Consider the following 27,956-nt stretch of genomic DNA (forward strand, 5'->3'; position numbering starts at 1 on the left):
TGGGTGCCAGTATACTCTTTGTTCAAAATGGGAGCCAAATAACAATTCAGCTTTGCTCTCTGTTGCTAAGGTTTGTTTCTTGTCATAATTATCTTCTGAGTATAAAATAAACTGCAGAATTGTTCCCTGACATTGCTTTCTTTCAGAAACAAACTGTAGCGGTGATCCAAGGAGTGACAAATGTAGTGACTGCTTCCATACCTGTAGTGGGTGAAACTGTAAACTACAAACCTCTTCTAGAATGTGTTTTTGTATTAAATGGTATGTATTTATCTGTTATAGAATATGGCATTATACTGTTGTGTTTTTTTGGCAGATGAGTAGACTAGGAAAAGTTGGTACTGATCTGAGTTCTTATTTATGAGGTGAAATTAAGGGAGTGTTTACTTAAAAATCAGTTAAATGGTCTAAAAGTTGGAACCTGAATAGTTTTCTTCCTCCCAAACTGTTTCCCCAATGATAGATAATTTTCCTTATTCTGTGGCTTATAGTTTTTTTAAGGCAAAACTTAACTCATTGTTAACTTCAGATCATTGTTACTCATCCAAAATCTTGGCCAAAACCTTAGAGTTAACAAAGCTACCTAAATACCCACGGTGAGAACAACCTATAGAGATGTGTAAATGTGGTGAGAGCTAGTTGATATTGTGAGGTATAGTTAGTGTGCACTAAAGTTAATTGTTTTGCAGTAATAACTTGGTTTGTTGCAGTAAATAATTATCTGTTACTGTTGTTAGGTATTCTTCCTGCATTACCTGAATCTGAAAAAATCCTACAGAGTGCTATCCAAGGTGTATGTGAAATGTGGTGGGAGAAAGGACTGGAAGGGAAGGAGCAGCTAGGGAAGACTCTATTTATCATTCTGCTAAGAAAAAGCCTGAAAAAATCTGCTACGGTATGCTGAAGCTATATTGACTTCTAGATTACTAGTGAATATTCCATGAAAGATTATCCCTTCAAATTGCCTTTTATTTCAAGTTTACTTCTTTTCCATGTCCTAGTGCTTAGCAGTTAATGCAACCTGGGATACATGTTGGTTACAAAGTGTCTCTTCAGTATAATTTGCATAAGCAACATATTAAAATTGTGCCTTCTCTAGAAAAAACTTCGAGGGTTTTGGGCATCAATTTCACAAGTGAACCAGGTTCTTTTACTTTCTTTTTTCGACTTTTTTTTTTTCTACATTTTTTTAATTTCCTCAGTCATTTGTAAAGTCCAGTGATTAAGATTTAAATAGCAATTAACATTTTTAGATAATTCAGGTTTTCAGTACTATGTTTAACTAGTCAGAGAATTCTGATGTGGGAAGCTTCATTTTCTGTTAGTCTATGTCTCTACAAATAATTTATCTTATTTCTCTATTAAGGGAATAAAATTATTTTACTAAATGTGTGAGTTACGTAGAGTACTGTGGCATACAACTTTTGCATTAAATCAATAAATATCTCCTTTGCTTATTTCTTTTATTTTTCCCTGTTAACTGCTTTCATTGTGTAAAATGTCAAAAGTGAAATAATACACTTTCCATGTATTTTGCATGAAATAGCAACTTGCTTTCTGTGCTTGAGTGTATCTTCAATTGCAAGTCAGTACTTCTGCAGTTACACGTTTTTGTAATTTCCAATGATGAGTTTTAATCAATTAACGTTTATAATTTTACAATCTGAAAATCATTCTCTGTAACAATGCATTTCAAATTAATTATTAAAAAAATCTTTTAAATGCTGCTTCACATTGAAGCTATAGCTACTTCACTATATTGTGGGCTTTTTTTTCCTGTCAGGGTGCAGATATAGTTCGCCTATGGAATCTACATCAGACGTTACTTTGTTTTGATTATGATTCAGAGGAAAGTAATGAAGTCAAGGACTTGTTGCTTCAGTGTTTTATGAGTGTAAAACACGTTAAAAAAGAAGAGGTAAGCGAATTCTCTTACTGTGATTTTATACGAGTGGGCTTTGGTTATTTTTAATGGTTTTGCCTGAGGCCTTTTTTTGCAGTGCAGTAGGTAGCAGTACAAGACAAATCAACTCTAACTCCACGCTATAAACCGTTTATGTTTGTTTCATTTGGAAAACACTTTATTCCTATTTCTGACTTAAATATAAAAGTATGTCTAAATCATCACTCAAGTTCTTGTACTTTGAGGTAATAAGAACCAAGTGCTTTGCTTCCAGTGCATATCCCTCAATACTTTAAAGCATTCTCTGGTATAATTCTCTTATTTTATTGCAGCTTTTATTTTATCGGAGGCAGATAACTGTAGCAAAATAATTTCCCTTCTAAATGTTTCCATTTAGAAGATTGCATTGCCATGGTCTGTTTTAAAACTAGCAAAATGAGAATTATTCTACTTGACTCCTTGTATTTGTCTCAGTGAAAAATCGCTGTATTACAGTTTTTAGTTTGCGCCTGTGCACCAAGATAGTAGTATCCAAGCATTTTTTCTGGTTAGCTGACAAGACAACCTGACATGGGCTTTAAAGTTCTAAATCCTCCCTTCCAGTGTAAAATACATATGTTCACTTTGATGGAATACATGAACTTCCATCTTTAAATGAGCTCTGAGGTTGCTGCATGATTGGGGCACTGGGCATAGGAGGTTTTGAAAATAGTGTTAGGGAGTGAATTAGGTGAAATGTCTGATAGACCAGGTTTTGCATACCAGACACTAATTTTTTTTTTATTTTTGTTACTTACACATTGTATTTTAAGATGTTGTAGTTTTGACTAGAATTGGGATATACTAAGGCAATGTGAGAGGTGGGAAAGGAAGGAGAGAAAACGTGGGTGGAAAGAGGGAAGACAGGTAACACTTTATTGACCGATTTTGCATTTGGTTTATGTCCTTGTTGTATTTCGGTTTAGGTCATTTTTTTGCCCTTTTGAAAAAGTGTGTATTTGATTCTGTATTAATTATTTTCTTCTGTTTTATTATAATCCATTACATCACTTTAATATTTCATATTTGTGTAGGCACAGTAAATAGTTGGGAATTATATATGTAAAATGAAACTCTTTTCTAGATTTCAGAAGCAACTACTTGTAGTTATTTTTTTTTTCTTCCATGTCTTGTGAGATTTTTAATATAACACATGTTAATTACTACATGTAAGTTTTTCTAAAGAAAATTTGTACCTTGCATCTTTGGGTGAAACACAGCCTTCAGTACGAAACTCTTAGATTTTGAGGAACAAAAAGTCGTAATAATCAGACTTGATACTGAATCTTTCTCCTGGCATATTGAAACACCTCCTTTTTGCTTCACAAGAATATGCAAGTTTGGTCACACTTTGCACGTTTACTTTTCTGTCCAAGCTTTTGCTCTTTCCTCTTCCCCGTGATTTCTGGTCTCTTGACATTTTGTCACATTTCCTTTTTCATACGCCTGTGTCTTTTTAGGCAGATATAGAAAGAGCCTTACTGCACTTTTTGCTCTGGCATATGATCATTAGTGGTTTAAATCCTTAATCCTGTATCCTTAGCTTTATGGCTAGAAGGATTGACTGAAAGTAGCAGCTCCCAGCTGGGAGTTGAACTTGCATTCTGTTAGTCCAACCATATCTTTCTGATAAAGGTGAAAGATCTAAACCACTGTTCACAAATATAGACTCTTATTGATTATGTCCATTCTTCTCATCAGTTCTTGAATTATTGGTATTGCCTGCCAGGCACTGATTGTGAGTCCTGAAATCTTTGAGTGGGTTTGGGGAGCTTTCTTAATTTCAGATAAAACCTTTTTATTATCGAGGTCTGTTCATTAGCCTAGACTTCTTTACAAAAAAGCTACAATGGCTGCCAGTGCAGCTGACACTGTTGCCAGATTCAGTTCTGGATCTGACCTGCTTATTAGGGTATGACAGAGGGTACAGCCTGATAGGATATCTCCCTTTTCAGGGCTTCTAGGACCTGAGAGAGCTTTAGGCTCTTCATCTCCAAGCCTCATAAGCTCTCACATGTAATCAAGGATGCTTTGACCTTTCTCAGACTTTTTGTTACTTTCAATCTGTACCTATTTAGGAGTGCTCTGGGTTTGGGTGTGTTGTGGGTTTTTGGTGTTTTGTTTTCTTTTCCAAAAGAAGTTTAACATGGGATTTCTGATTATTCCTAAGTAAGTAATGTTGCTGAGCGTTAATATTAGAATTACAGAGTTTGAGATTGGAAAGGATCTCTGGAGATCATCTAGTGCAACAGCCTTGCTCAGAGCAGAGTGAGCTAGACCAGGTTGCTCAAGGCCATATCCAGTTTGGTTTTGATTCTCTCTAAGGATGGAGACTCCACAACCCCTCTGGAGAAAGTTGCCCAATTTTTAATTACCCTTACAGTTTGGATGCCCCAATATAAGAAGGACATCAGACTATTAGAGTGAGTCCAGAGGAGGGTGTCCAAAATAGTGAAAGGCCTCAAGGCAAGACTTAGGAAGAGTAGCTGAGGTCACTTGGTTTGTTCATCTTGAAGAGGAGAAGGCTGAGGGGAAGCCTTTTTGCAGTCTACGCCATCCTCATGTGGGGCAGCAGTGGGTGATGTGCTGGTGATCCTTATGGGTCCCTTCCAACTTGAGATGTTATGTGATTCTAAGTCATAGGTATTTTCTGTCCTCTTTTCCCATTTGGAAAATATCTTGCTAATCTTAGTGCTGTATTAAGAAATTGCAGCAGTCAGGGAAGCTTTTTGTATCATCCAACAAGGCTTTTTCAGTCAGTGCAATATTCTGCTATCACTTATATCACCCCTGCAATTTCTTCAGTGATCTGTCTAAAGGGAGTCTATTTAGGTAGGAAGTGAACTCTCCTATGCCTCTCTTTACCTGGCAAGTTGTGGTGGTGGTGGGTTGACCTTGGCTGGACACCAGGTTCTCACCAAGCTGCTCTGTTACTCCCCATACTCATCAGCTGGACAGGGGAGAGAAAATAGAACGAAAGGCTCATAGGTTGAGATAAGGACAGGGAGATAATAAAATATCTCATGTTGGAAGGGACCCTAAAGGATCAAGTCCAACTCCTTGCTCCTTGCAGGATTGCCTAAAACTAAACCATATGACTAAGAGTGTCATCCAGATGCTCCTTGAGCTCTGATAGGCTTGAGGCCATGACCACTTCCCTGGGGAGCCTGTTCCAGTGTCTGACCACCCTCTCAGTGAAGAACCTTTTCCTAATGTCCAATTTGAACTTCCCCTGACACAGCTTCCTACCATTTCTATGGGTCCTATTGCTGGTCGCCAGAGTGAGGAGATGAGCACCTCCTGCTCCACTGCCTCCCTGATGAAGATGTAAACTGCAGCGGGGTCACCCCTCAGCCTTTTCTAAGCTGTGCAAACCAAGATCACTCACCAATTACTGTCACTAATGGGCTCGGCCTTGGCCAGTGGCAGGTCCATCTTGGAGCCTTCTGGAACTGGCTACATCAGACATGGGGGAAGCTTCTAGCAGCTTCTCATGGAAGCCACTCCAGTAGCCTCCCTGCTACCAAAACCTTGCCATGTAAACCAAATATATAAGTCACTTATGTCCTTGAGGAAACTAGTTCAAAATAAGAGGGGAATCACAATCCATTCTGGAAAGAGCCCAAGACAGGGTTCAGTTAAATTAGGTGTCTGAAACCAATTTACACATCTACACAGGAGCCTAATCTGTATGGGTCTTGGGAAAGAATTAATTGTGTAAGTATAAGTGAATGACCTGTGCTATATTAAATGTCCTAAGTTGCTTCAGACATCTGCACAGGGCTGGCACATATAACACAGGGTCTGTCCTAGGTCTTTGCCTTCTGGAAAACTCAGTGTTTATTATAAAATTGCTCTATGCTTGAGTAGTGGCATGCGGCCCCTAGTCAATAGGATCAACAGAACAGTTCAGCTTCACAAAGCAGTTACTAAACAGCTGATCACCTAAATCATTCTCCAGACAATTAACATTCTAGGGAACTAAACATCCAAATTTACACGTCTCAGGTTGTGAGCTGAAATCACACTTGAGTAAGTGAACTGCCAGTACAGATGCAGAATGATAACTGGGATTTTTCTAGCTCGGCAGACAGGAGATTTTCTTGAAACTCAGAGTATTCAAACTATTTTCCTGTTGTTGTAAAACTTTTGTGCTTCTGTTGCAAGTCCTTCTGTTTGGGGATTTTGCATCCCGATGGAGTTTAGTTTTAGTCACAACCTGCCTTATGTGTGTTCTCTAGTTTTCCTGCCTGGCTCATTTCCCTAATGGCAGTTTTCTTTTAGCAACATGTCCAGCACGCCTCCAGTGTCTCTGCTGCACCTTTTTCTTACATTCTGTGTCTATTTCTGAAATGCTAATAGGCATACCAAATATTAACATGATGTATGAAATACCTTGAGACAAAGCTGAACTCCCGTATATTAGAGCTAGTATTCCCTTTATTGTCTACAGGCTTGTTCTACAGTTCCTAAGAAAAGTACACTTGATAGTTTTTAGAGTACGTCCCAGAGTGTAGCTCCATAGCAGCTTAAGCTGATGTAACTCCAGGTTGCAAGGATGTTGCCATGGGCTGGCATTCCTGTTTTCCTCTCTCTCTGCAGTATGAATGCTCAAGTAGCTACGTCATGGGTTGATTCAAGCAGGTACGAGATCAGATTTTTTCCTAGTAAGACTATTTTTCAGACAGAGTAACTGCCCGAATTGATCATATGCAAGGATGAAGGTAAAGGAAAGGTCAGGAACGTGCTATCCTGGTTCTAGATCAGGTTAAACTGATACAGAATTGCACAGTTATGTCTCACTGCAAGATCAGGGAGCTCAGTTTTTCTGCCTCCCCAGACTGTGCTATTCAACACAGAGTAATATTTCTCAGAGGCTTATTTTCAGGCTGCACTAGTGGAGTGATCCTCTGAATTTGTATCTGTGTGATATATGAAAACATCCTTGTTCAGGTGGGGTTTTCAGCTGGAGAGCCCTGCAGAGCATATATTAGTGTGTTTTAGAGGTAGGTCTGTTCTGCTCTCTTCTTCCTTGCTAACCTGTGTATACAACTGACAACGTCAGATGTACTATATCCACAAGCACAGCAGTACGAGATGCTCAACATTCTGTTAATTCACTAATCCTGAAGATGGCAAGTTTGCAATCTTATTCACTTTTCACTGGTTTATCTCTCATGATGCAGAGAATATTGATAACGGTAATAATTTCAGATGCATTGATCACAAGCAGCAGATTAAATTAGAGACACTATCATTTTCAGGATCAGGGTCAACTTGTTGAAATCTAAGGCAAAAAAGAACTGGTTGAACTGCTGAAAGCTGCTTTGTGACTTCTTCATCTGTCTTGCTGATAGTATTGTAGAAGATGAGATGAGCTTGAGTTTGGCCTCATCTTTGCCTTAAGCTGTAGGTCAAGACATCCCTGACCTTCTGGTTTGTCAGGGATGTCAATGGAAGAGTGCACCACTGGGACTCCAATATACGTATTATATCACCAAAGTTGGAGATAAGTGACTTTTTCTATTTTTTTTTTTTTTTTTTTTTTTTTCTTTTATGGTAGAAGAAGCTCTCATTGTCAACAGGAAGAATTTTATCAGACCTGCAGACAAGAATCTTGGCACTGTATTTAGGCTTTAGGTCTTGATTTTTATAATATTCTGAATTACTTCTTAACCTGAAGGCATTTTAGTTATCAGTTCCACTAAAGGGCAATTTCTGCCTAAATGCTTCCTTCCCTCTACTCCTACTCCATGATATTCCAGCTCAAAGTGTGTCTGGCATTATCAGCCTTATTTTCTCTGTTTTGTCATAGATCTGAACCTAACTGCTGGTCCAGCTCGCAATGGAGGTGTCCTCGAACCTCTGCTAATTGTTCTGTGCACCTTTTGAACTTTTGCCAATGTGCTCTTCACTATTGTATCTCCTTATTAATTCTCCTGATCTATTTTTGGCTGGAAAGCTGACAGGTACAAAGGACCCTTACCACTGTCTGACTTGCCCTTCTTTACGATCAAACTTTTTAGTCTCAGAAGCCAGATGCCTTCACTTCATCTGTAAGATGAGCGTGAGTGAGGCTGCCCATACAGATACTGTGTGAGGCTCTAATTCCATGGGCAGATCTTACTGATTCCAGAAAAGCAAGAGTTCATTTCCTTCATCCACAGCCTTCCACTGCCTTTTCTTGCAAAAAATTATGTTGCTTATCAGATTTGTCATCACCGTATCTTACCTGCTAAAATGGAAGAAAGCTAATTCAGGAAAAAAAAAAAAAACTGAATTGTTTTTGTTCTGTTTTCATGAATTAAATCAGCACCAGGAGGTTTGCAAATTACGTTTCATGAGGCAATAGGAAAGGAATTGTCCTTACTAATCAGAACATTTATTTTCCTTAGTGGCTCAGCTGTTCTCTGTGGCTTTGTTCAAAAATGTTTCCATACCCAGCACTGACAAAACTGTCGTGCTATTTTATTTGTTCCTTCACTGTCATTACCATGTCATCCTGGAATGACATGGCACTTGACAGAGCTGTGATGTGGCCTCAATGAGGATCCAGAGTTCCACAATCCTTTATCATTTTGCAATGCTATTTGAAGTCACACCAATACAGAATGGAAGTGGAAAAACATAAAGGCAGACATATAATCCATGTGCTCATTTGTTTTGTATTTTCTCTTCAGTCTAAATAACTGTAATGCTCAAATTCTGTTTAAAAATTAAGAATATTTTTTTTTTCGCTGCAACAATTTCATCTATGCTTTTTAAAATCAAATGTGTCATTTCTTTTGATATTGAAGCTCTGTATTTACTGTTTTTTTGAGATGGCTTTTAAATTGGCTATTCCTCTGGGGTTTAACTTTCCTTTTTTTCCTCTTTTCCTCTCCCAATAGGGAAGAAGATTCTTGAGCTTTTTGTTCAGCTGGAATATAAACTTCATTAAAATGATACATGGAACTGTTAAAAACCAATTACAATTTTTTCAAAGGTATGCATCACAGTTAAGAGTTCTTAATGATCGTTAAGGGCTTGGCTAAAGTCTTGTTTGTCTTCCTCTCTAAAATACCTAGTAAATTGATAAATATATCAGAATCCTGGGACCTTCATATCTGTTGGATACAGCTACTGTATTGTTTTCAGCAACTTCATTTCATAGTTTTTCTGCACATGCTTATGTATACAGTTATAACTGTAGTAAAATGCTTATTTAGCATTAGCTAAAGCAAATTACTCTCATATAAACTGTGCTGCATTACTTGCAGCATTTGGGTGAGAACTGCAGGTCCATTTCTGCTTCTGTAAGGTGTTTTTTTTTTTTTCCTATGAGCAATCTATAATTTAATTTGGTGAGATTCTATATAAAGACATTCTGAAAGAAGTGACTTGCAGGATCAGAACCTAAGAACTTGACTGATGGCTGAAAAATGTGGATGTTTTTTCCTTTGGTTATTTAGTGAAATATTACAGAAGTAATGCTTCATATTAAAATCAGAGGTTTTCTAATTATTTCAGTTAGAATAATGTATATCTGTACATATTTATAAGGGATTTAAGGCATTCATTGTGAGACAAAAAATAAGATATCTGTGCTAATGTTTTGACTTTCACACCATAAGAAGTATTTCCTGTGTTTTTTAATAGCGCTTGGGTTCATTAATTAGCAATTAGCTTTGTTTTTCTGCAGTTGTCAGTGTAGACCTGCAATATATTTGTTTCCTCTAAAAATAATGTTGATACACAGAATTAATAATAGTGTTGGTACTTACAAAAACCTTCATATTTTTACCTTTATGACTTGTACATAGATATGATTAGGATGCTTGCTTGAAAGTGTTCCCATGTGTTAATACAGATCCTTGATGGAATACATTTCAGAAGTTTACTTCAGGGCCTGGAAGAAGGTGTCAGGAGAATTCTTAGAGGTAATAATATGCTTGAAATTTCATTTAGATAGTTTTGAATTTCAGATGGAGAAGATAAGTGACTTTTCAACCTCAGAAAGGTTCCTAAGGAAGCTTTAAGGAATTATTTCCATAAGGAAAGGGCCTCATCAGGGCTTTCAAGGAATAAGAGCATGTCATGCTTTGAATGTTTGCCCACTGTGATCTCCTTGGTTGCATTTAAGCACCTGTAATTCTGCTGCTGAAATATTGGTTCATGCAACTATGCATATACATAATGTTTTTTTTGTGAACACACCAATTATCTGAGTAATTGAATGAGTGTTTGCAAGTCTATATATTTGATGGCTTAAATATTTATCTAGTTTTTGCAGATTTCCATTAAGATGATCAAAAACATAATTACAGCATTGCAACAATGCTACAGCCACATTTCAGATACCAAATAGTTCTTATTTGCCATGTGGAGGTGCTTTTGAATTCCAAACCTGGTTCTGAGAATCAGATTGATTGTATATTCTGAAATTGTGAAAATTAGTTGAAGCAGACAGACCTCTATCATGGAAAAATTTGGACCTAGTAGAAGCCAAGTAAGAAATAATATCAAAGACTATTTTCAGTTGTTTGTTTTAGAGAAAAATATGAGTTGCTGCACAGCCTACAGTACTTATTATTGTTTTATTGTTTTAACAGTAGCATGTATGTGTTTTTACTGTAGATACTTGAATCCTGCATTCAGGATTTCATGCATCATGGAATTCACCTTCCCAGAAGTTCTTCTGTTCATTCTAAAGTTAGAGAGGTAAGTTTCTATAAAGCGTGACATGAACTATTAGCACCAAAATCAGATCAGTTACTAGAAAGTGAAAAACTTCCATTTCTTACTGAAACATTATGCTAGGTCTGGCTCGAATGGAATTACTTTTCTATATAGCAGCCTGTATGGTGCCGTGGTGTGGATTTGTTGACGAAAACAGTGTTGATAACACACCGATGTTTTGGCTGTTGCTGAGCGGTACTTGCATGGTGGCAAGGCTTTCTCTTCCCTGCGCTTTGTCTCTAGCGAGTAGCTGGGGATGAGCAAGAATTCAGGAGAGAGTACAGCAGAGACAGATCTACCAAACTGACCAAAGGATATTACATGCCATATAACATCATACTCAGCAATAAAAACTGAGGGAGTGTGGATTTTGGGGAGATAGTAATTGGTTGGAGACTGGCTAGGGATTGATCAGCTTGTGGGAGGTGGCCAGTGACAGCATTTGCAGCACTTCTTTTTTGTGCGTGTGGCTTGTTGATTGGTTGGTTGGCTTTTTTGGTCCTCTTTCCTTCGCTTATGAAACTGCTTTTAGCTCGACCTGTGAGTTTTCTTGCTTTTCTCTTCCAATTCTCTCCCCGTCCCCACTGGCAGCAGAGCGAGTGGCTGTGTGGTGCTCGCCTCATGACTGAGGCCTATCTGCCACAAATACTTACTTAAAAAGTAACCTATTCTGAAAAACTATATTAAAGCAAATTTTAGGAGGAACCTGCTTATAGTTTTGCACCAGATTTGTCTTTGATGCTCGAAAGGAGAAATATAAGGAGATTTTCCAGAGTGCCAGAAATAGTTTTTGCTATCTGTTGTCGACGTTTCTCTTTACCTGGAGAATTGACCTTTCTAGAGCTGATCACAGGGATGAAAAGTCATAAGCTCCTTGAGGCAAATTTAATAGAAGGATCTGGACTGAACTTGTTTTTTCTTTTTTATCCATATGGGAGCTTTGTGTACATGTTTATAGGGACAAGCCTTGACTGAGTTACAGATTCTAGTTGTTTATCTGTGGCTTTAATTCATGAGCAAGACTTATGAAGCAAAATGAGAAGTGCACAAGGCTTTTTAAGGCAAGGCATTTGTATTTGATCTATGCCCCTTCACCTCCCATGCTTTCCCCCAAATATATAGACACTGGAGTGTACAGTATGTGCAATATGTAGCTTGATGCACTGGTATACAATCCTATATTGATTTTCTTGTTTATTTTGGTTTGTTTTTTTTGGTTTTGTTTTTAATAAAACATAAATAGATTCTCATATCTACAGTGTCGATTGCCTTGTCCTCTGGTTCCTGATTGATGGAGTAGGCTTTTGACAGGGCATTTCATATTTTCCAGGCTCAGAAGCTTATGATCTTGAAAGAGGACAGTGATGTAAATAAATCTGTCTTTGAGTTGCAGGGGAGTGGGTCTTGTAACTAGCTGGAATGATCCATTCTTTATAGTTATGCAAGAATTTGATTTAAAATGATCCTTTAGAATCCAGAAATTTCTGTAGCAATTAGAGTAACCAACCACAGTCATTCATTTGAGCAAAGTTTGGGCTATTTTACTGAAAGAGTGAGGAGGGAGGGGAAAGCAACACGTACAGCTCTCTCTTCTGAATTCAAATTTCTGATTGTAAAATCTGTTCATTTTGCAAAAATCTGATACTCACTGTTTTAATGAAATCTGTTACAAAACGGTACTGATTTGCCATTAATCTTGGGTTAGATGCATCATTCTCTTGTAGAAATAAGAGCTCCATAGTCTTGTCTTTAGTGTATTTCAAAACCAGAGAAAAGGGATTCTTCCACCATGGCGTTCTTTCTGTAAATGCTTTTCACAGGCTTCCCTGTCGAGCTGGAGCTGTGAATACCTGAACTATTCAAAGTTGCCACTAGAGGGTCAGTTTCTTTTCAAAAACTGTCCAGGGGTTTGGGTGGAGGAATTACTTCCTATCAAGTTATTTGATGTCCTTTATTACAGTTTGCTCTGTTCTTCTACTTTCCTTTTTTGTCTGTATAATTCAGATCCAAAAATAAAACGAGCTTTATCTAACTAGTCACAGTTCTGTGTCAAAATGAGTACTAATAGTTGCTTTTCGTCAATGCATACAAAATGTATTACGTTTGTAGATTTATATTTGAATAACTCCAGTTACCAAATAATGTTCCTTTGTTCTTAACAGAGAACTTGTTAATTTATCTGTAGTTGATAATTACATGGTTTCAAAGATATTTATGCTAGTTACTCTAGAAGTAGAGGTTTTTACTGTAACAAAAAATGAATGGTTGCTGTGAAACTGACTCTAGCCATTATTTCATTTCTCAGTTGTAGTTCTTCATATAGATTTATCGAATCTATAAAGTTATAAAATGTGATATTTCTTAGATCTATTTCTTTGTTAAGATTTGCGAGACTTTTTAATAAAATAGAGGGTCAATTAAGGTGTCCAGTTTTGTCATTTTCCATATTATGGAAAAGTTGGGTGTTAAATGATGAAATGAGACAACTGCACACTGCTTGAATGTAGAAAGTACTGTTAAATTGATTTTTGAGGTTGGTTTGTTTTTTTTCTCAGATGCTGAGTTATTTTCATAAACAAAGTAAAGTTCGTCAAGGAGTTGAAGAAATGCTTTATCGATTGTATCAACCTATCCTTTGGAGAGCACTGAAGGTAATTATCCTTTTCAGAATATAGGACTGTTTCTCCATCTACTAAATTTTCTATGCCTCCTGCATGTTCTGTTTTTAATAATTGCTCTTAAAATAAAATGGCTATGGAAAAAACATCAGTGTGTTTAGCATCTCAGCTGTAGCAGAGTAACTTTACAAGTTGTAATTAGACATAGTTTGCGCAAAAATATTCTAATTTGTTAATAGAATTTACTTCTATAATTCAGTGTTATTTACAGGTACACAGAGTGCTTTTCAGGATTACGGTAGACAGTGGGACTAACGCTAAGTTTGGTCTTCTCATCTTCTTGTGAATTTGGGAATTTTGTGTATTCTTGTATTCTGTTTTCCATGTTCTTTATGGAATGATTAGTGCTTTTATCAATCAAAGCCAGAAAAGTTCAGAGGATGATTTAATCTCACCTTCTAATTAATTACCAGCCTTAGAATACAGCTCAATTTACTTTCTTAGAGTATTATTTTAGAAAGCCTTTTCTTCTAGTTTGATTCTATGTGGAAGCATTCATGCTATGGATGTGCTTTTAATCAAGCATTCAGAATGAGATTTCTGACTTGTACTACTTTTGAGGTTAGTGTGTACGTCTTCTGTGGATTGCATGCAGAGTAAGAGGGTGCCTACTGCATTTTACCTACTCAGTTACACTTCACAATTAAGATGAGCCAAGCTTTCTTCTTTGTGAACAGCTTTTCTTTTGTCTGAGATTATGAAGTTCCTTCAGAGAGACCATACATGTACTGCTTGTTACAGACAAATTAAAGGCTTTTTAACATTTACTGGAGTTTCATTTATTGATTGGTCATATAGCATCTTCTCTAACTGTGGGAGATGTATTTAAACACTCTTAAAGTTAAAAGTATTTCAAAACAACTTACAAAGTGGTTTAAAATGGATTTGAGAGCTACAGGAAGGAGCTGAGAGCTGTCTGGTTTCAGTAGAAGCCTGTGGTAGAAGTGGGAAGATGAGCAGACTCATCGCTAGACCACTCTCTGGTTTGGTGGTACATTAAAGACTAGATCCCATCCCTTTAGAATTAATATAAACAAGAATCCTTCTGAATGAACCGTAAATATTCTCAGTGCAAGAGAATAATAGCTACAAAGCATGGCTATCTTTAATTTCTACATTTCTGTCTCTAAAAAGAATAGGGGTTTTGATTGATTTTTTAATTTTTTTTATAGAGTAGCAAAATTCCTGACTAGTCCCAGAAAAATTTCAGAGTGGTTAGCAAAACATGGTATTCTGTTCTTAAGGGAGTTGCTATCTATAAATGGAGGCTAGTAGTTCACTTTGCAAAGCCCAGGACTCAGATATAAGATTAGAGTACTTTGGAAGAATATTCTGTCAAACCTTATTAAAGTTGCATAGATTTGTTTGGAGAAATGTAACAGAATGATTTGTCTTGAGGACAAAAGGTTAATTATCGATTTGCAGCAAGAGAGTGGGAGAAATTCCTGAATCCAGAGTGGTTCACATTTTTGACAGCTGCTCTTTGTAATTTTCACATCACTAATGCTTCCATTGCTAGAACAAATTGGAATTTAGGGAAGTTTTTTGGGGTGTTTTGTCAGCTGGATGTGTTTTTTGGTGTTGGTTTGGGGCTTTTGTTTGTGGTGGTTTTATTGTTGACAGCATCCACGTATGTAGTTAAACACTTTAAGCTTAGACATTAAAAGGTATATCAAATAAGTTATGGAGGATTTGTTTTAATACAGCAAAATAGTCCAACTATTATGAACATGTATTGCAGAATGGTAAAGGGAGGTTTGTAAAAAACTGAATGCAGCAATTACATGAATCATGTAATGATTCAGTACAAGAAGAGACTTTGAAGTCCAAATGATTCAGTACCACATTTCTGAAAGGAAATACATGACTGAACGTCAAAATTTAGTGATTTATTTTTGGATAGGCCACTGCCTTGCTGTGTGACTTTTGTATAGTTTTATTTTTCATAGAGTACTGCTGAAGTACATGTCATTGTTATGATAACTGTTGCTGTGACTCAGAATCACCAGTAGTTTAAGATGCAGAACTAAGAAGGGAAGCTTATGATCATCCTTACTGGTATGGATTCTGCTCCAAAGCTTGAGATGTCAGTTTCAATTGGAATAACAAGATTGTTCTTATTTTAGCCAGTGTAGCCCTAATTTAATATAGTGCAGAACAAATCACTTTGTAACACTAGTAACAAAGCAGAAAGGCAACTCATAGAAGGACCTCTTTACCCCTCCTTTTTGCAGGGTAATGCATAGTTCTCTGTTTCTTCTTATGTTGCCTATTTTGCAAAAACTTAGATCACACAAGCTTCCATTGTGGCTTTTAGCTACACGTATTTTATAAGCATTTTTGCAACTGTAAATTATTATGAGCCCTTATGCAATTTCATCTTTTTTCATGACTTTATTGTGAAAACTAAGTTTCATGCAAACATAGCAGAGACAGTTGTGCAGTGATTGGTTAATAAGAAGCTAGGTAAATATAAAAATATGGATATAAATCTAAAAGTATGGATATTTATTGTCAGATAAGTAGTCATTATTTCTTATCAAGCTCAAAAAGTCAAGAACCACTCCTGCAGGAATTCAAGCTGTTGGAGGAAGTGATTCCTTTAAAGCAGTGTGTTTAATTGGGTTTTTTAATCATCCCGCACTTTTAAACTAACTTTTACTGGGCAACAGCGGTGTTTTAAATAATTGGAAGTGAATTGCAAGGCCTGTAAGATCAGGTGAAACTTTAAAGAAACCTCTGAAAATTAACTGAACAAAAAAATATTTAAAATATTGTTTTAAAAGGTTCCGATAGTTCCTCAGAGTATTACAAGCATAAAGGTAAAGCAGCATTAGTCATTTAAATAACTTCAGGCTCTTGCATGGAAAAGTCAGTGTGGAATAAAATAAGAATTTAAAGTCTTAGCTTCCACCTCTGTGAAGACATTTTCTCTATTAAGAGCTTGAATATGCAAATACATGTGGGATAAATTCCAATTAATTAAAGGCAGGAATTTAAACTGTGGGTACTCAGTTTAGAATTAAAGTGAGCTTAATGGAATTCAGCGTAATGCACTTAGAAATTTTATGAAAATTAACTTTCTGGGATGGCCATGGTAGACAAGGTCTAGGTTATTGCACAAAAACGTTCTTGAATTAATTTTCACATGAAATATTAGTGCATGAGAGCTGTTTGACCCTGAATTCACATATTAGCTTGTTATGCATTAATTCTTCTATATAGGCAAGCTCAAAGTTAAAGGATTTTCTACAGCTTTATAGGATTGAACTAAGAACTATAATCTTTTCAAACTGTTTGTATTATCCATGATAAATAAAGTAAAACACAAGTCCCTCACTAAAGAAAGCATATATGGGCTTTATTTGCCTTCTTGATGTTAAATTTAGAATTGCTATTAAGTTTATTGGCTTGAGGAATTTGGCATTTTTTGGTTCTATGCAGAGGTGTTACCCACTGTATGTGAATCAGCCCACAAGCGAAATACAAAATAAATCGTAAATTAAATAATTGTTGCTCACTTCTTTTGTGCTTTTCCTGCTTTTATTTGCCATTAGTTTATTTAGTTTTAAATATTACATAGTTATCCTCATTTTTCTTTCTCCTGCCTTTGATCCAAATGTCTCATATGACAAGGGAAGAAGAAAACTGGATTATTAGAGTAGTCAGGAGTTATCTTGCTTTTAAAATTAAGCCTACTTTGCTTGTTTTATTAGATCCTGTGTATATATTTAGTCTCATATATATGTTTGTTTTAACTTGAACCCAAAATCTGAAAAAAATTCTTCCTTCCAAATGGAGTCCCTGCTCTCATTATTTCACTGTCTCTGATCAAATGTAGTCTGATGGTTAGATTTCAGATTTCTCCCTCTGATACTCTGAATTTCATATTTTCTTCTTTTCATTGTCTGCTCTCTGTTTCTATCCTCCAAGAGTCCACAGGGCCAATTATTTTTCACTGACTGAATGTCTGAATATATACTTTTTTCATCTTTCTTTACATTTGGGGTTCTACAACCAGTGAAATGTATAGTTCAACACACTGAAAACTATTAAAATTGGTAAAATGTCTGAGGGTTATGAGGCTTGCCTTAGATTTTTGATGAGCTGCCTGGAGCTCAGAACATGGTCCTATTACTTATGTGCATAGATGCAGAACTGAATATGTTTATGTTGGATAAGTTACTCTCCAGGCTTGCTAGTACTTAGTTCCTAAATGTTGTTTTATTGAGCTTTTCAATTAAAACACAGGTCTCTTGACAGGCAATTTAATTAAGTCTGCTTGAATTAAAGATTCTTGTATTCTGAAGAAGATCTTTAAGGTGACCAAGAGAAATCCCAACTGCTCTTAATTTATTCAGCATTACAGAGAGCAGAAGGGCTCTGACTGACTCTTCAGGGTCACTGAAGCTGATATGCCTTGAAAGCTGGTTGTACTAATAACTGAGGTTTGACTGAATGGGCAGAAATGTAAGGTAAAAAAAAATTAAAAATAATATGTTACTATAAGTTCTCCCATTTAAAAATTAATCTCTTCTATCTACTTAATTAAAAATAGTAACTTGCTGGAAGTGTTTAGAGAACAGTATTTGATAGGATATGCCTTTTGATATTAAAAGTCTGTACTAATAGAAACTTTTTTTTCCTTCATTCTAACAGGCCAGAAACTCAGAAGTTCGCTCAAATGCAGCATTTTTGTTTGTTGATGCTTTTCCTGTTCGTGATCCCAGTTTCAGCGCTGAAGAGATGGAAAATGAAATTCAGAAGCAGTTTGAAATACTTTTTGTAGGTTTTTAATGAAACTAAAATGTTAAAAACGAAAGTTCTGTCAAATAACTCAAAAATAAGCTGTTGATGCAATTAAAATATATGGAATTTCAGGATGGTATTCACAGGGGAATGCAGGCCTGTGAGGCAGAACATACAAAAATAAATAAATGTTTCAAATTTCATGTTGACAACAGATGGCACAACTCTGAAAAGGAAATATTTAGGATTGTTATTCATTAACCTGTAAACGAAAGATGCTTTTGAAAGACTAGATGCATGAGTAATGGATCTTGATCCTTATATAACCTAATATTGGTGAAGAGAGCTTTACATTTGATACATAAGCATTCAATGAAAGCTTAGTGTAATGTACTACTGAATACCTTGGAAATGAAATATAATGGAGATAAGAACCTAAAAACTCTTGACCACTCCAGATGGATGAGAATGGGCATAGTATTTTCATCAAGAAAATGTTTGGGGAATCTTGAGTACGGTCTTTGAAAATGTAAACATCAGATAATTGAATCAATTTCAGAGTTCTTCTGTTGTTACATAGAGCAGTGGCCAGTGTAAATTTGTACATAAATAGAAGTCTAAACAGTCTGACTTAAGTCACAGATGCAAGACTTAATGTGACCTATTTAAAAAAAAATACATTCAAAAGTCCAATTTTAAAAAAATGTCCAATATTTGTCTTAATTTTGCTTTGGTTTAAATTTCCTAGTTTGATACATAATAAAATGCCTTGAGAGAATATTAATATTACATTTCTTTGATAGTATGACAATTTGCATAATGATTAAAAGGTGATGGAATGCTATTTGTTTATAGTAGGTTATTGTCAAACAGCAGTAGAGTCACAAAAACGTGTATAGTCACATTGTTCTTCTGTTTGTTTTAGAGTCTCTTAGAAGATCCTCATCCAGTTGTCCGCTCTACAGGGATACTCGGAGTCACTCAGATAACAACCAAATACTGGGAGATGATTCCTCCAACAGTTCTTGCTGATCTTTTAACAAAACTAACTGGAGATCTGGCATATGATATAACATCTGCTGATGTTCGATGTGCTGTTTTTAAAGTAATCTCTTTTTCTAAGTTTAAAATAATGATTGCCATTTTTATATTGATGCGTAGGTTTCTAGTATAGGCCACTTTAAATCAAGGAAATTACTTATTCTAAAAAACAACTTGCACAAAAAAGTTCCTATTATATGCAAATTTTGCACCCGTTCTACAGAAGCTATGCATTTGGGATGAACAAATGCCATTTTAAAATAGTGACTGGTTGGCACTTAGCATTTTTAGTCTTATGTACATTGTTTGGACCTGATAATCTCAGATTTTTACCACAAAGAGTACTTGACATTGTGTCCTCAGGTAGAAGGCAAGACCGTGGCCCCAGTGTAGATCTGAAGCTGCTTCATCTGAAACGAGTTCACTGGAAATTTGAAATAACCACAGCAATTTTTACTAAAGAATATTACAGGAAAAATACATGTGCACAGTGTGTGTCCCGACTTAATTTAACCTTAGAAGTGTCATTGTCCAGTTCATCAATTTTTAGGTACATCTTTTTGCTAATCCATTCTATTTTTTTCTTCCTTGCAGTGCATACCGATTATTTTGGACAACAAACTAAGTCATCCATTACTGGAGCAGCTCCTGCCAGCAGTCAGAAACAGTCTTCATGACAATTCAGAGAAAGTGCGAGTGGCTTTTGTTGATATGCTGCTGAAAATTAAGGCTACCAAGGCTGCTAAGGTAGGATAAGAGACGTTTGGTAAGTAGCAAGAAGGAGATAAAATCCAAGGCATTTATTAAAAAAAATAATTATCTTTTGAGACTACTGCAGTATTCCTAAAAGGAAATAAATTGATGCTTAATGGAGTAATGCTCTTCATTTCAGGTTTTGCTGCCATTAAAGCCAGGAGAAAGATAATTCTCAAGTTCAGGGATTTATTTTGTTTTAGGTATTAATTAGTTCTTTAGGCATACTGGATACCTACTGTTTAAGATAATTCTAGTAGGGACGCCCATAGTTTGAAATCACAGGGGAATTAGAATTCAAGATTTCACAAAAATTACAAACTTGTATTACTGCTGACAGTACAAGCTGTTTATTTTTTAATTTCATAGCCTTTAATTACTGTTACAAATAAGCTAGAACTCTGCTAACGATGGGATGCACTGATGCTTTGGGATGATTTTGGAAAGGGTCTTGTGTACAGGTTTTTAGGGTGTCTACCATACTTGTAGGTAGTTTGGTCCTACTTTGTCTTATGATGAGAGTATGAAACCTGGCACAGAATGATAAATCATTAGATTTTGTGGTGATATCCTTGCAGAGTAAATAATTCTTCCCTATACCTATGAGCCTGAATTGCTTGAACCAGAATTTTACTGGTCTGTCAGAAATACAGGGAGATTTAGAGGTGCATCTGAGCAGTAAAGTCATGTTGTCGCAGCAATATGTGACCTCTATTAAATTCTGGTATTTTGGTAAAAAAAAAAATGCTCATGCTTTTCTCATAAATGCTATTTGAATTTATTGAGACTTTTGATGTGGACAACACTAAATAAAGGTTACCATTTTCTCTTTCTTTTTTTAACTCATTTAATGTCTTTTTCTTGCTTTAAAAAGTTCTGGAAAATCTGTCCCATGGAGCATCTTCTGTCTCGTCTCGAAGCTGATTCGCGGCCTGTGTCACGACGGATAGTGAATCTCTTATTCAACTCTTTCTTTCCCTTTAACCACCCTGAGGATGTGTGGTGTGAGCGCTGTGTTAATCTAATCCAGATGAATTCAGCAGCAGCTAGAAAGTTCTATCAATACGCGTATGAATATACTGCTCCCACCAATATAGGTAAAGTACCAAACCTTAGGAGTCTTTAGAAATACTAATATTGCATCATGGAATTGCTTTTAATTTTTTTTCTCTAAAGGTGCTGTATTGTTGCCAGATCTTTTGGATCTCGTGGTTGAGATGGACAAACGACAGTTAGTATTTATTTATCATGCAGAAATAGTGAAATAAAATATTTTGGGGTCTCTAGTGATTTCAGATCTTTATGTGGAAGATTCTATAGAGGGTGAAAATATGTCTGATAACCTGATTATCTGGGACTTGTGGATCAGTAGTATTTTCAAGTTTCTCAGAGAAAATCTAAGCAGCCTCTTTGCTATTAAAAGCTTCAGAAACTTTCAGTGAAAAGAGTATGTACTGCACAGAGTATAGCTGCTTATTATAAAAGTGCTATTGAACCAAGTAAAATCAGGAAAAAGATGTTTCAAAGGAGTTCTGATATTACAAAAACAAAGTAGTCAGCATGGATTGACTTAGGCAGAATACCCAAGCCCTTGCACTTGACTGCTTACCTTGCTAAGGCAGTTTTGAAAACACATGTGTTAGTGTATTTCACCTAGTCATACTTTCACCAGAGTGGACATAACCCTTTCACTTTTATGTAGAGATGAGCTTCTCATTAAGGAGTGCAATGGTTAAGGCTGCTACATCATTTATAAACTATTGGAATTGACCTTGGAGGGGGCATATTATTGAACACAGGTCATTAAATTAGCAGCTATGTTGGATGTAGGAGGTGCGGGAGCTTCCTCTGATCCTGATTTGATGTGGTGGTGGTTGTTGTGTGTTTACTTTTGAGTGGACCATTTAACAATAAAATTATAGAACCTGGTGATAATGTTGCCATTTCTTCTTCATACTTGAGGCTATAAAACACTTTCACATTTTTTCCATTTCCTTTTACCAGGAAATTTAATATTTTTCAAAAAGTCTTTTTCCTTATTATTTCTGGTTCTGTTGCCTGCTTTTCAGACTGGCTTTCCAGCATTACACTTAGAAGCATTGACTAGCAGCCTTCTTAACAAATAGTAAAGTCTAATTTATTCTTATTATACTTAAATATAGCTAAATTGATGCTTACTATTCGGCGCTGCTTGAATGCCTGCATCCAGAAAGCAATGAAAGAGAGTCTTCGTAATAGTGATGATGATGATGAAGAAGAAAGTGAAAAAGAGAATACAAGTGTAAGAAAGTCCACTTTATGATAAGTTCTGGTAACTTTTTTCTATGATGCTTAATTTGAGACATAGGCAGTTAATGATCTGATGGAAATCTAAAGGAAAGCACATGGGCATCTGGGGAATTAGAAGGTGAGAGCTGCAGTTATGGTGTTTTCATGCCCTTCAGTAGCAGAAATTTGGTGAAATAGCTACAATAAGATAGAAGAAATACGAAACATATTTTAAATTAATACTTCCCTAAGCACTAATTATAAATTGACTTTATTCTGCAATAAAATTATTCAAAAAATTAACGTAGCAAGATGACTGTGTGTGTGTATATATATATATATGTATAAAGTAAGAATGAATTGTGTAGTTCATGTTCTATAACAAACAAAATGCTTTTGTGAAATTAAAAGAAGGATTTTCAGGTATTTTGAAACCTTATTTTAACCTAAATTTATATTTGAGAATATGATAGGTAATATCATCTAAGTGTTTGTATTTCAGGTGTTGAACAATGTGTTGTCAATAGATGATGTGGCCAGCATGGCAAGTTTATTGGAGATTATTGTAATTCTCTGGAGAAGTATTCACAAAGCACTAGATCGAAATGAAGATGCCAAAGAATATACAATCAGAAAATTTGCTTCTGTACTCCCAGGATATTTTAAAGTATTTAAGGTAAAGAAAGTTGGGATTTTTCTGTAAGCACTTAGTATTATCTTCATATTTTTTCATGTATTATGTCTTTTATCTATTTTCATGCCATCAAGTCTTTTTCATTGTTGCTATAAACCATAAACAATAGCAAGTTTCTCGGAATTCCACAAATGGGTAGAAGCTGTTCTCCAATTGCAGTATCTGACTGATGAACTGTTATCCAAATAGCACAGAAATACTTATGCCATAAATTGTTCTCCTTATAATTTTTAATAGGATTCCATTCTTTTGAATGTTCTTGGAACTTTTCAAAATCCGTAACTGAAAATATGTCATTGCAGAATAAGTACTCAGTGTAGATGAGAGTCCACATGTTTTTCTACCTGCTCCCTGCCTCAAACCTTCCATCACCACCTCTTACGATCCAGCTGCTGGCACAGGGAACTGAAGCAGCTGAGGTTCCTTTTTCAGTTTCTTGTATTTGGTTTCTGCTAATTTGATTCTACTCTCTTATGATCTCATGATGCACTCATTTATTGTTTGGGTTTGATATAGGCAATTAATTAAAATCAGTCATTTTCATATTTTCAGTCTCCTTGATCTGTTTAATCATTCTGGTGTTATTCTTCAGGATGCTGTCTTTTGATAGTGGCTAATAGCATCTGCTGCACCCTGTAGTGGATTTGGAGGGATTATCTACTGCATACCTTTTTTGTTTATTGTTTTCATGCTGAATTATACCAAGTTATGCTGACTGGTATACTTAACAACATACAAGTTTGCTTTAGATAATCAGGGAGTGGGAAACAATTCATTGCTGCCTAATATTCTGCAGCACAGATATACCAAATGCTCTCTCCACCCTGAAAGCATTTGGAAGTTGTCAAAGACATTACAAATCTTTTTTTTTTGGTAGAGGATGTACCATCCCTGCTGAAAGGTTCTGGTGAGCAGACAAGATATCCAGCTTTAGCAAGCAACCTCTTTGACTTTGATATTCTTACAGTGAGTAAGCAGCTTGGATTTAAAAAGACCTGTCATCAGAAGCTTAGTTTCTAAAACACTACAGATTGAAGCAGTATGTCTCTTTCCTGAAAAGCTACAAATATATTTTTAAATGTTCTTTTAAAAAATCATCTTTAAAGGTTTTAGCTCTTCAAATGTCTAAGTAGGTAGTAATTTCATTTGATTGTATTCATGAAGCCTGGACATACAGATAGACTATTTTTGAAGAGTCTTTCACATAAATTGGTTTCTAAATAGTCCGAGTGAGACTGTGTCGTGGTCTAGACCAGGGGTGTCAAACTCCTTTTCACCGGGGGCCACATCAGCCTCGTGATTGCCTTCAAAGGGCCAAATGTAATTTTAGGACATTTAAATGTCACTGCTACTCCTACATTTATCCAGTCCTGGTCCAGTCCTTGTATTATGATGTCTGGTAACGACTGGTAGTGCATTTTACATTACCATTGTTACAGAAGCACCCTTTCCTTTACAGACTTTTTTATAAATTTCTGATGCGAATGAATATTCATTTAAGGCACTAGTTACCTGAGAGGAGTTACCTGGTATCATGATTGTGCAATTAAATATTGGCCTCTGCTAGAAAGAATGTAAGCTAAAGCTGTTATTTCTTTTGTAATGGTTATTAAACAAATAGAGCCATAATTATTCATGGTAGTTGTTCTAACAGTTTGCCAGAAAACTGAATTATAAGATAATTGATAATTGACCTCTGAGAACAGGAATCAGAAGTTTCAGATTGCAAGCCACACATTGTTATGAGCTTCTTGCACATGCGTTTCTAATGGGAAAAAAAAAAAAAAGATCTTTAATTTGGTGTAATTTAATCATATTTTTTCGGTATTCTTTTTGAATAGTTTTGCATGCATCTGTACGTGTACATCATGTATTGTACTTTTTTCATCCTAGGATGAGCGTTGCATGACTCCATTGGTTATTCTGGCATCCTTTATGCCCCCTGCTGCCATTCCTACGTTCAGGTACTACTTTTCAATCCAAAATATGAATGACTATGTGTCTCTTGTTGACTGTATTTGTTAATTTTTCACAACTTGACGTATTAAATGCCCATTTGGTTAATTAACCTACTAAACAAATTTGATAAATTAGTAATATCTGTGAAGTGCAAATATGCCTTTGAGCCACTGGTGAATCTTTTTTGATATTATATTGGTTGATTTTCTTTGAATTATTTCTGCACTGGATGTAAAACTAATGCATGTCCTGTTTGTTTGTTTTCTTTTAAGCTGTAGTGTGATCTCCAGACTCAGAAACACTGATAATGGAGCTGACCAAAGCAAATACTCTACCCTGATAGACTGCTTGTGCCGCTGGGGTCAAGTGGGACATATTATGGAATTAGCCTGCGATTGGTTGTCTGACACATTAACCTCAACAAAGGTGCGCATGTGCATCTGTCAAAGAATTAAGGAATTGCTAGATTACATAAAGGCATCGTGCTTTTTTTTTTTTTTTCTTAATAGAATAATGCCCTATTATTCTGCTTTGGAATTAGTTGTAAAGTGAGATACTAACAATATTGTCCTGGTTTTGTGCTTTCTTCTCATTTAGAGTATTAAAAAGTCTAAACGACGAGTACGTATCCACGTAACACATGAATCAAAGCCAGAATTAGCGATTGATTACATTGAGTATTTATTGACTCATCCTGTTAATCGTGACTGCCTACTCTCTGCTCCTAAAAAGATGCTGGAGAATCTTTTGAAAATTCTCAGGAGTTCAAAGGTAGTATTCTCCTTACCATGGACAATGCATGTAAAAGTGTGCTTAACATCATATATTGCCTGCAAGAATAAATAAATAAGTTTCATGATCCCTTCTTCCACTCTACAAAAACGTTTTCCTTTTGATTTATACTTCAAACAACTATTCTAAACAAGAAGCATGTTATTTCAGAATTGTTTAGAAATGGCAGGTTTTGACCAGTTTGTCATTTTTAGGTGTGTCAAATTTTTGTGATTTTGTGTCATGCATTTTTAAGGGACCTGATTTTTGGAATGTACCTGTGAGGAACAGTCTGAAAATCAGATACAGCATTGCAAAATTAAACTAACTGCCTGTTTGGTTGTTTGGGGTTGGTTTGTCTTTTTTTTTTTTTTTTTATCTTTTGTTTAAAGCTGTTGAGAAAAGAAACATTTGAAAGGATTTTCTGGAAAATACATGTGTAAAATTGATTTTTCAGGCGCTTCTTGGCTCAGTTCTGAAAGGAAATGATGGAGGTTCTGGTAGCTGCAGTCAAGCAACTGGCCTAAGAGCCTTCAGCCTCTTTTGCAGGTTGAGTATTCATCTTCAGAACAAGGTATGGTTATACCTTTTAGATATAAGCTGGATTTACAGCTGATATTATAAGAAAATTCAAAAAGAAGTGACAAGACAATTGTTAAATTTCTCATTTTCTTTCCAGTTTTCTGAAGAAGGAAAAGATTACCTCTCACTTCTGAAGGAGACGGGTGCTTGGATAGAAAATCAAGTTGTGCCTTTTATACTAGCAAGTGATCAAGAGGGCGACATTTCAAAACGCAGTAACGTTGCTGAATTAATTATCCAGGTTAGACGTCTCTTTGAAATCAAACTGCTACCAATCTGAAAAGCTCTGTGTGTAGCAATTACATACTGACAAACATAGTGAACTGGAGTTTTTGGAGCCCAGCAAGCGAAATACTATTCTGATTGTTCTGAGGCTACAGTTTTGTGATTTTGCTATTTCTTTGATTACTTAAAATAACACACTTTTAAAAAACTTTATTTTAGTTATAACTTCTATATTTTATAAAATATAAAAATGTATAAATGTGCACACCCTAGCATTTAATTCAAGTAGTTGGTGTCAATAATACCTTGTTCTTATCTAGAGTTTTTTCACCTACCAGTGCATAATATATATCCTCATCATATCTGTTGAAGTGAAGGTGGAACATGTTTTATGTTTCACATTTGTGAAAATGTCCGCTTGAGATTTCTACCACAGCAGTTGATGTAACCTGATTGTCTCAAATTTTAGGTATCTAACAAATAATTCTTGTCCTCAGTCTCTCATCCCCCATATTAAATAATGTCTATGCTCCTTTATGAAAAGTGTATTAACATAAAGCTAAGATTGTCACAGAGTCTTGGTTCTGAAAAGGAGAAGAAAATTTGTTGCTGGAAACAAGGGTATAAATACGTGGTGTGCTAGCATGTAATAGCCTGTTCTTCTGTAGCAGGGATGGTCCTGGAAATGACATAGAATCACTGGAGCTGCCTGTGTTGTGTTGAATAGCACAAGAGAGGAGGAGTTAGAGGACCAGGAAGGGTGGTGTAATTATGAGAGAGGATTTAGATCTAATCATATTTGCTCGCTTGCTTCCTTCCTTTCTTTCTTTCCTTCCTGCTTTCCCAAAAGAAATAGGTAAAATTATACCCTGAGGAATTCAGGATGCTTCATTCTAGTGCTGAGTCCCACAGAACATATCTCTGGAAGCCAGCAGAGAGGTAGGATGAGAGTTACTAAGGAATTTAATAATGAGGAGGTCAGTCTTGTACTAAATTCCACTGATGCAGCAAAATGGCTTTTTGAAAGTTTTAAAGAGATAGAAAACTCAAATAGCTGTTGTAGTTGTTCATGGTACAGGTTTCTGCTGTGTTTTATATGCTATTGTCTTTGAATGAAGAAACTTGGTATGCATATCATAACCCTTTTGTGGCTATTTTTCAAAAGTTTGGAGGCACAGAACTCAACTTTGTAGAAAGCCAGGACACAGAACAGGGAATCTTTACCAGCATGACCAGAATGTTTACGATCAATTTCCTAGATTCTAATACAAAATTAAAAGGCAACTTTATTGATAAGCACTGACATAGGCAGTTGTCACCAGTAAACCCATCTGATATACTGCTTAACTAACCAATAATGACACGCAATGATTTTTACTAGTAGATCTCAAAGTCCATTTGCGTCATTGTTTCCAGTGAAGAAATAGAGGTATGAAGACTAATGTGACTTGTCTGGAAGTCCAGAAGAGAATCCAGACCTCTTGCATCGCCTGTAATGAGCCACATGCTTGTTAAGCAGCTCCTACTTGCTGCTCACCTTGTGTATTCCTTTTTTAGTGGAATGAGGTCTTGATTG

General features: G+C 35.9%; 1 protein-coding gene across 1 annotated transcript in view; it reads left to right on the forward strand.

Moving 5' to 3' along the window:
* NCAPG2 (non-SMC condensin II complex subunit G2) overlaps positions 1-27,956 on the forward strand; it is a 45,291-nt gene that overhangs the window by 5,697 nt on the left and 11,638 nt on the right. Inside the window, exons 4-21 of the mRNA XM_082046012.1 lie at positions 147-261; positions 738-895; positions 1,784-1,918; positions 8,833-8,927; positions 9,792-9,861; positions 10,559-10,642; positions 13,216-13,311; positions 17,998-18,123; positions 19,013-19,192; positions 19,723-19,875; positions 20,756-20,978; positions 22,044-22,162; positions 22,652-22,825; positions 24,737-24,807; positions 25,075-25,228; positions 25,400-25,573; positions 26,031-26,147; positions 26,253-26,396. Coding sequence (XP_081902138.1) covers positions 147-261; positions 738-895; positions 1,784-1,918; positions 8,833-8,927; positions 9,792-9,861; positions 10,559-10,642; positions 13,216-13,311; positions 17,998-18,123; positions 19,013-19,192; positions 19,723-19,875; positions 20,756-20,978; positions 22,044-22,162; positions 22,652-22,825; positions 24,737-24,807; positions 25,075-25,228; positions 25,400-25,573; positions 26,031-26,147; positions 26,253-26,396 — 2,388 coding nt within the window. The remainder of the gene's footprint in view (positions 1-146; positions 262-737; positions 896-1,783; positions 1,919-8,832; positions 8,928-9,791; positions 9,862-10,558; positions 10,643-13,215; positions 13,312-17,997; positions 18,124-19,012; positions 19,193-19,722; positions 19,876-20,755; positions 20,979-22,043; positions 22,163-22,651; positions 22,826-24,736; positions 24,808-25,074; positions 25,229-25,399; positions 25,574-26,030; positions 26,148-26,252; positions 26,397-27,956) is intronic.

The sequence above is a fragment of the Streptopelia decaocto genome (assembly GCF_964273445.1).
Source record: "Streptopelia decaocto genome assembly, chromosome: 2".
In the NCBI taxonomy this organism is placed as follows: Eukaryota; Metazoa; Chordata; class Aves; order Columbiformes; family Columbidae; genus Streptopelia; species Streptopelia decaocto.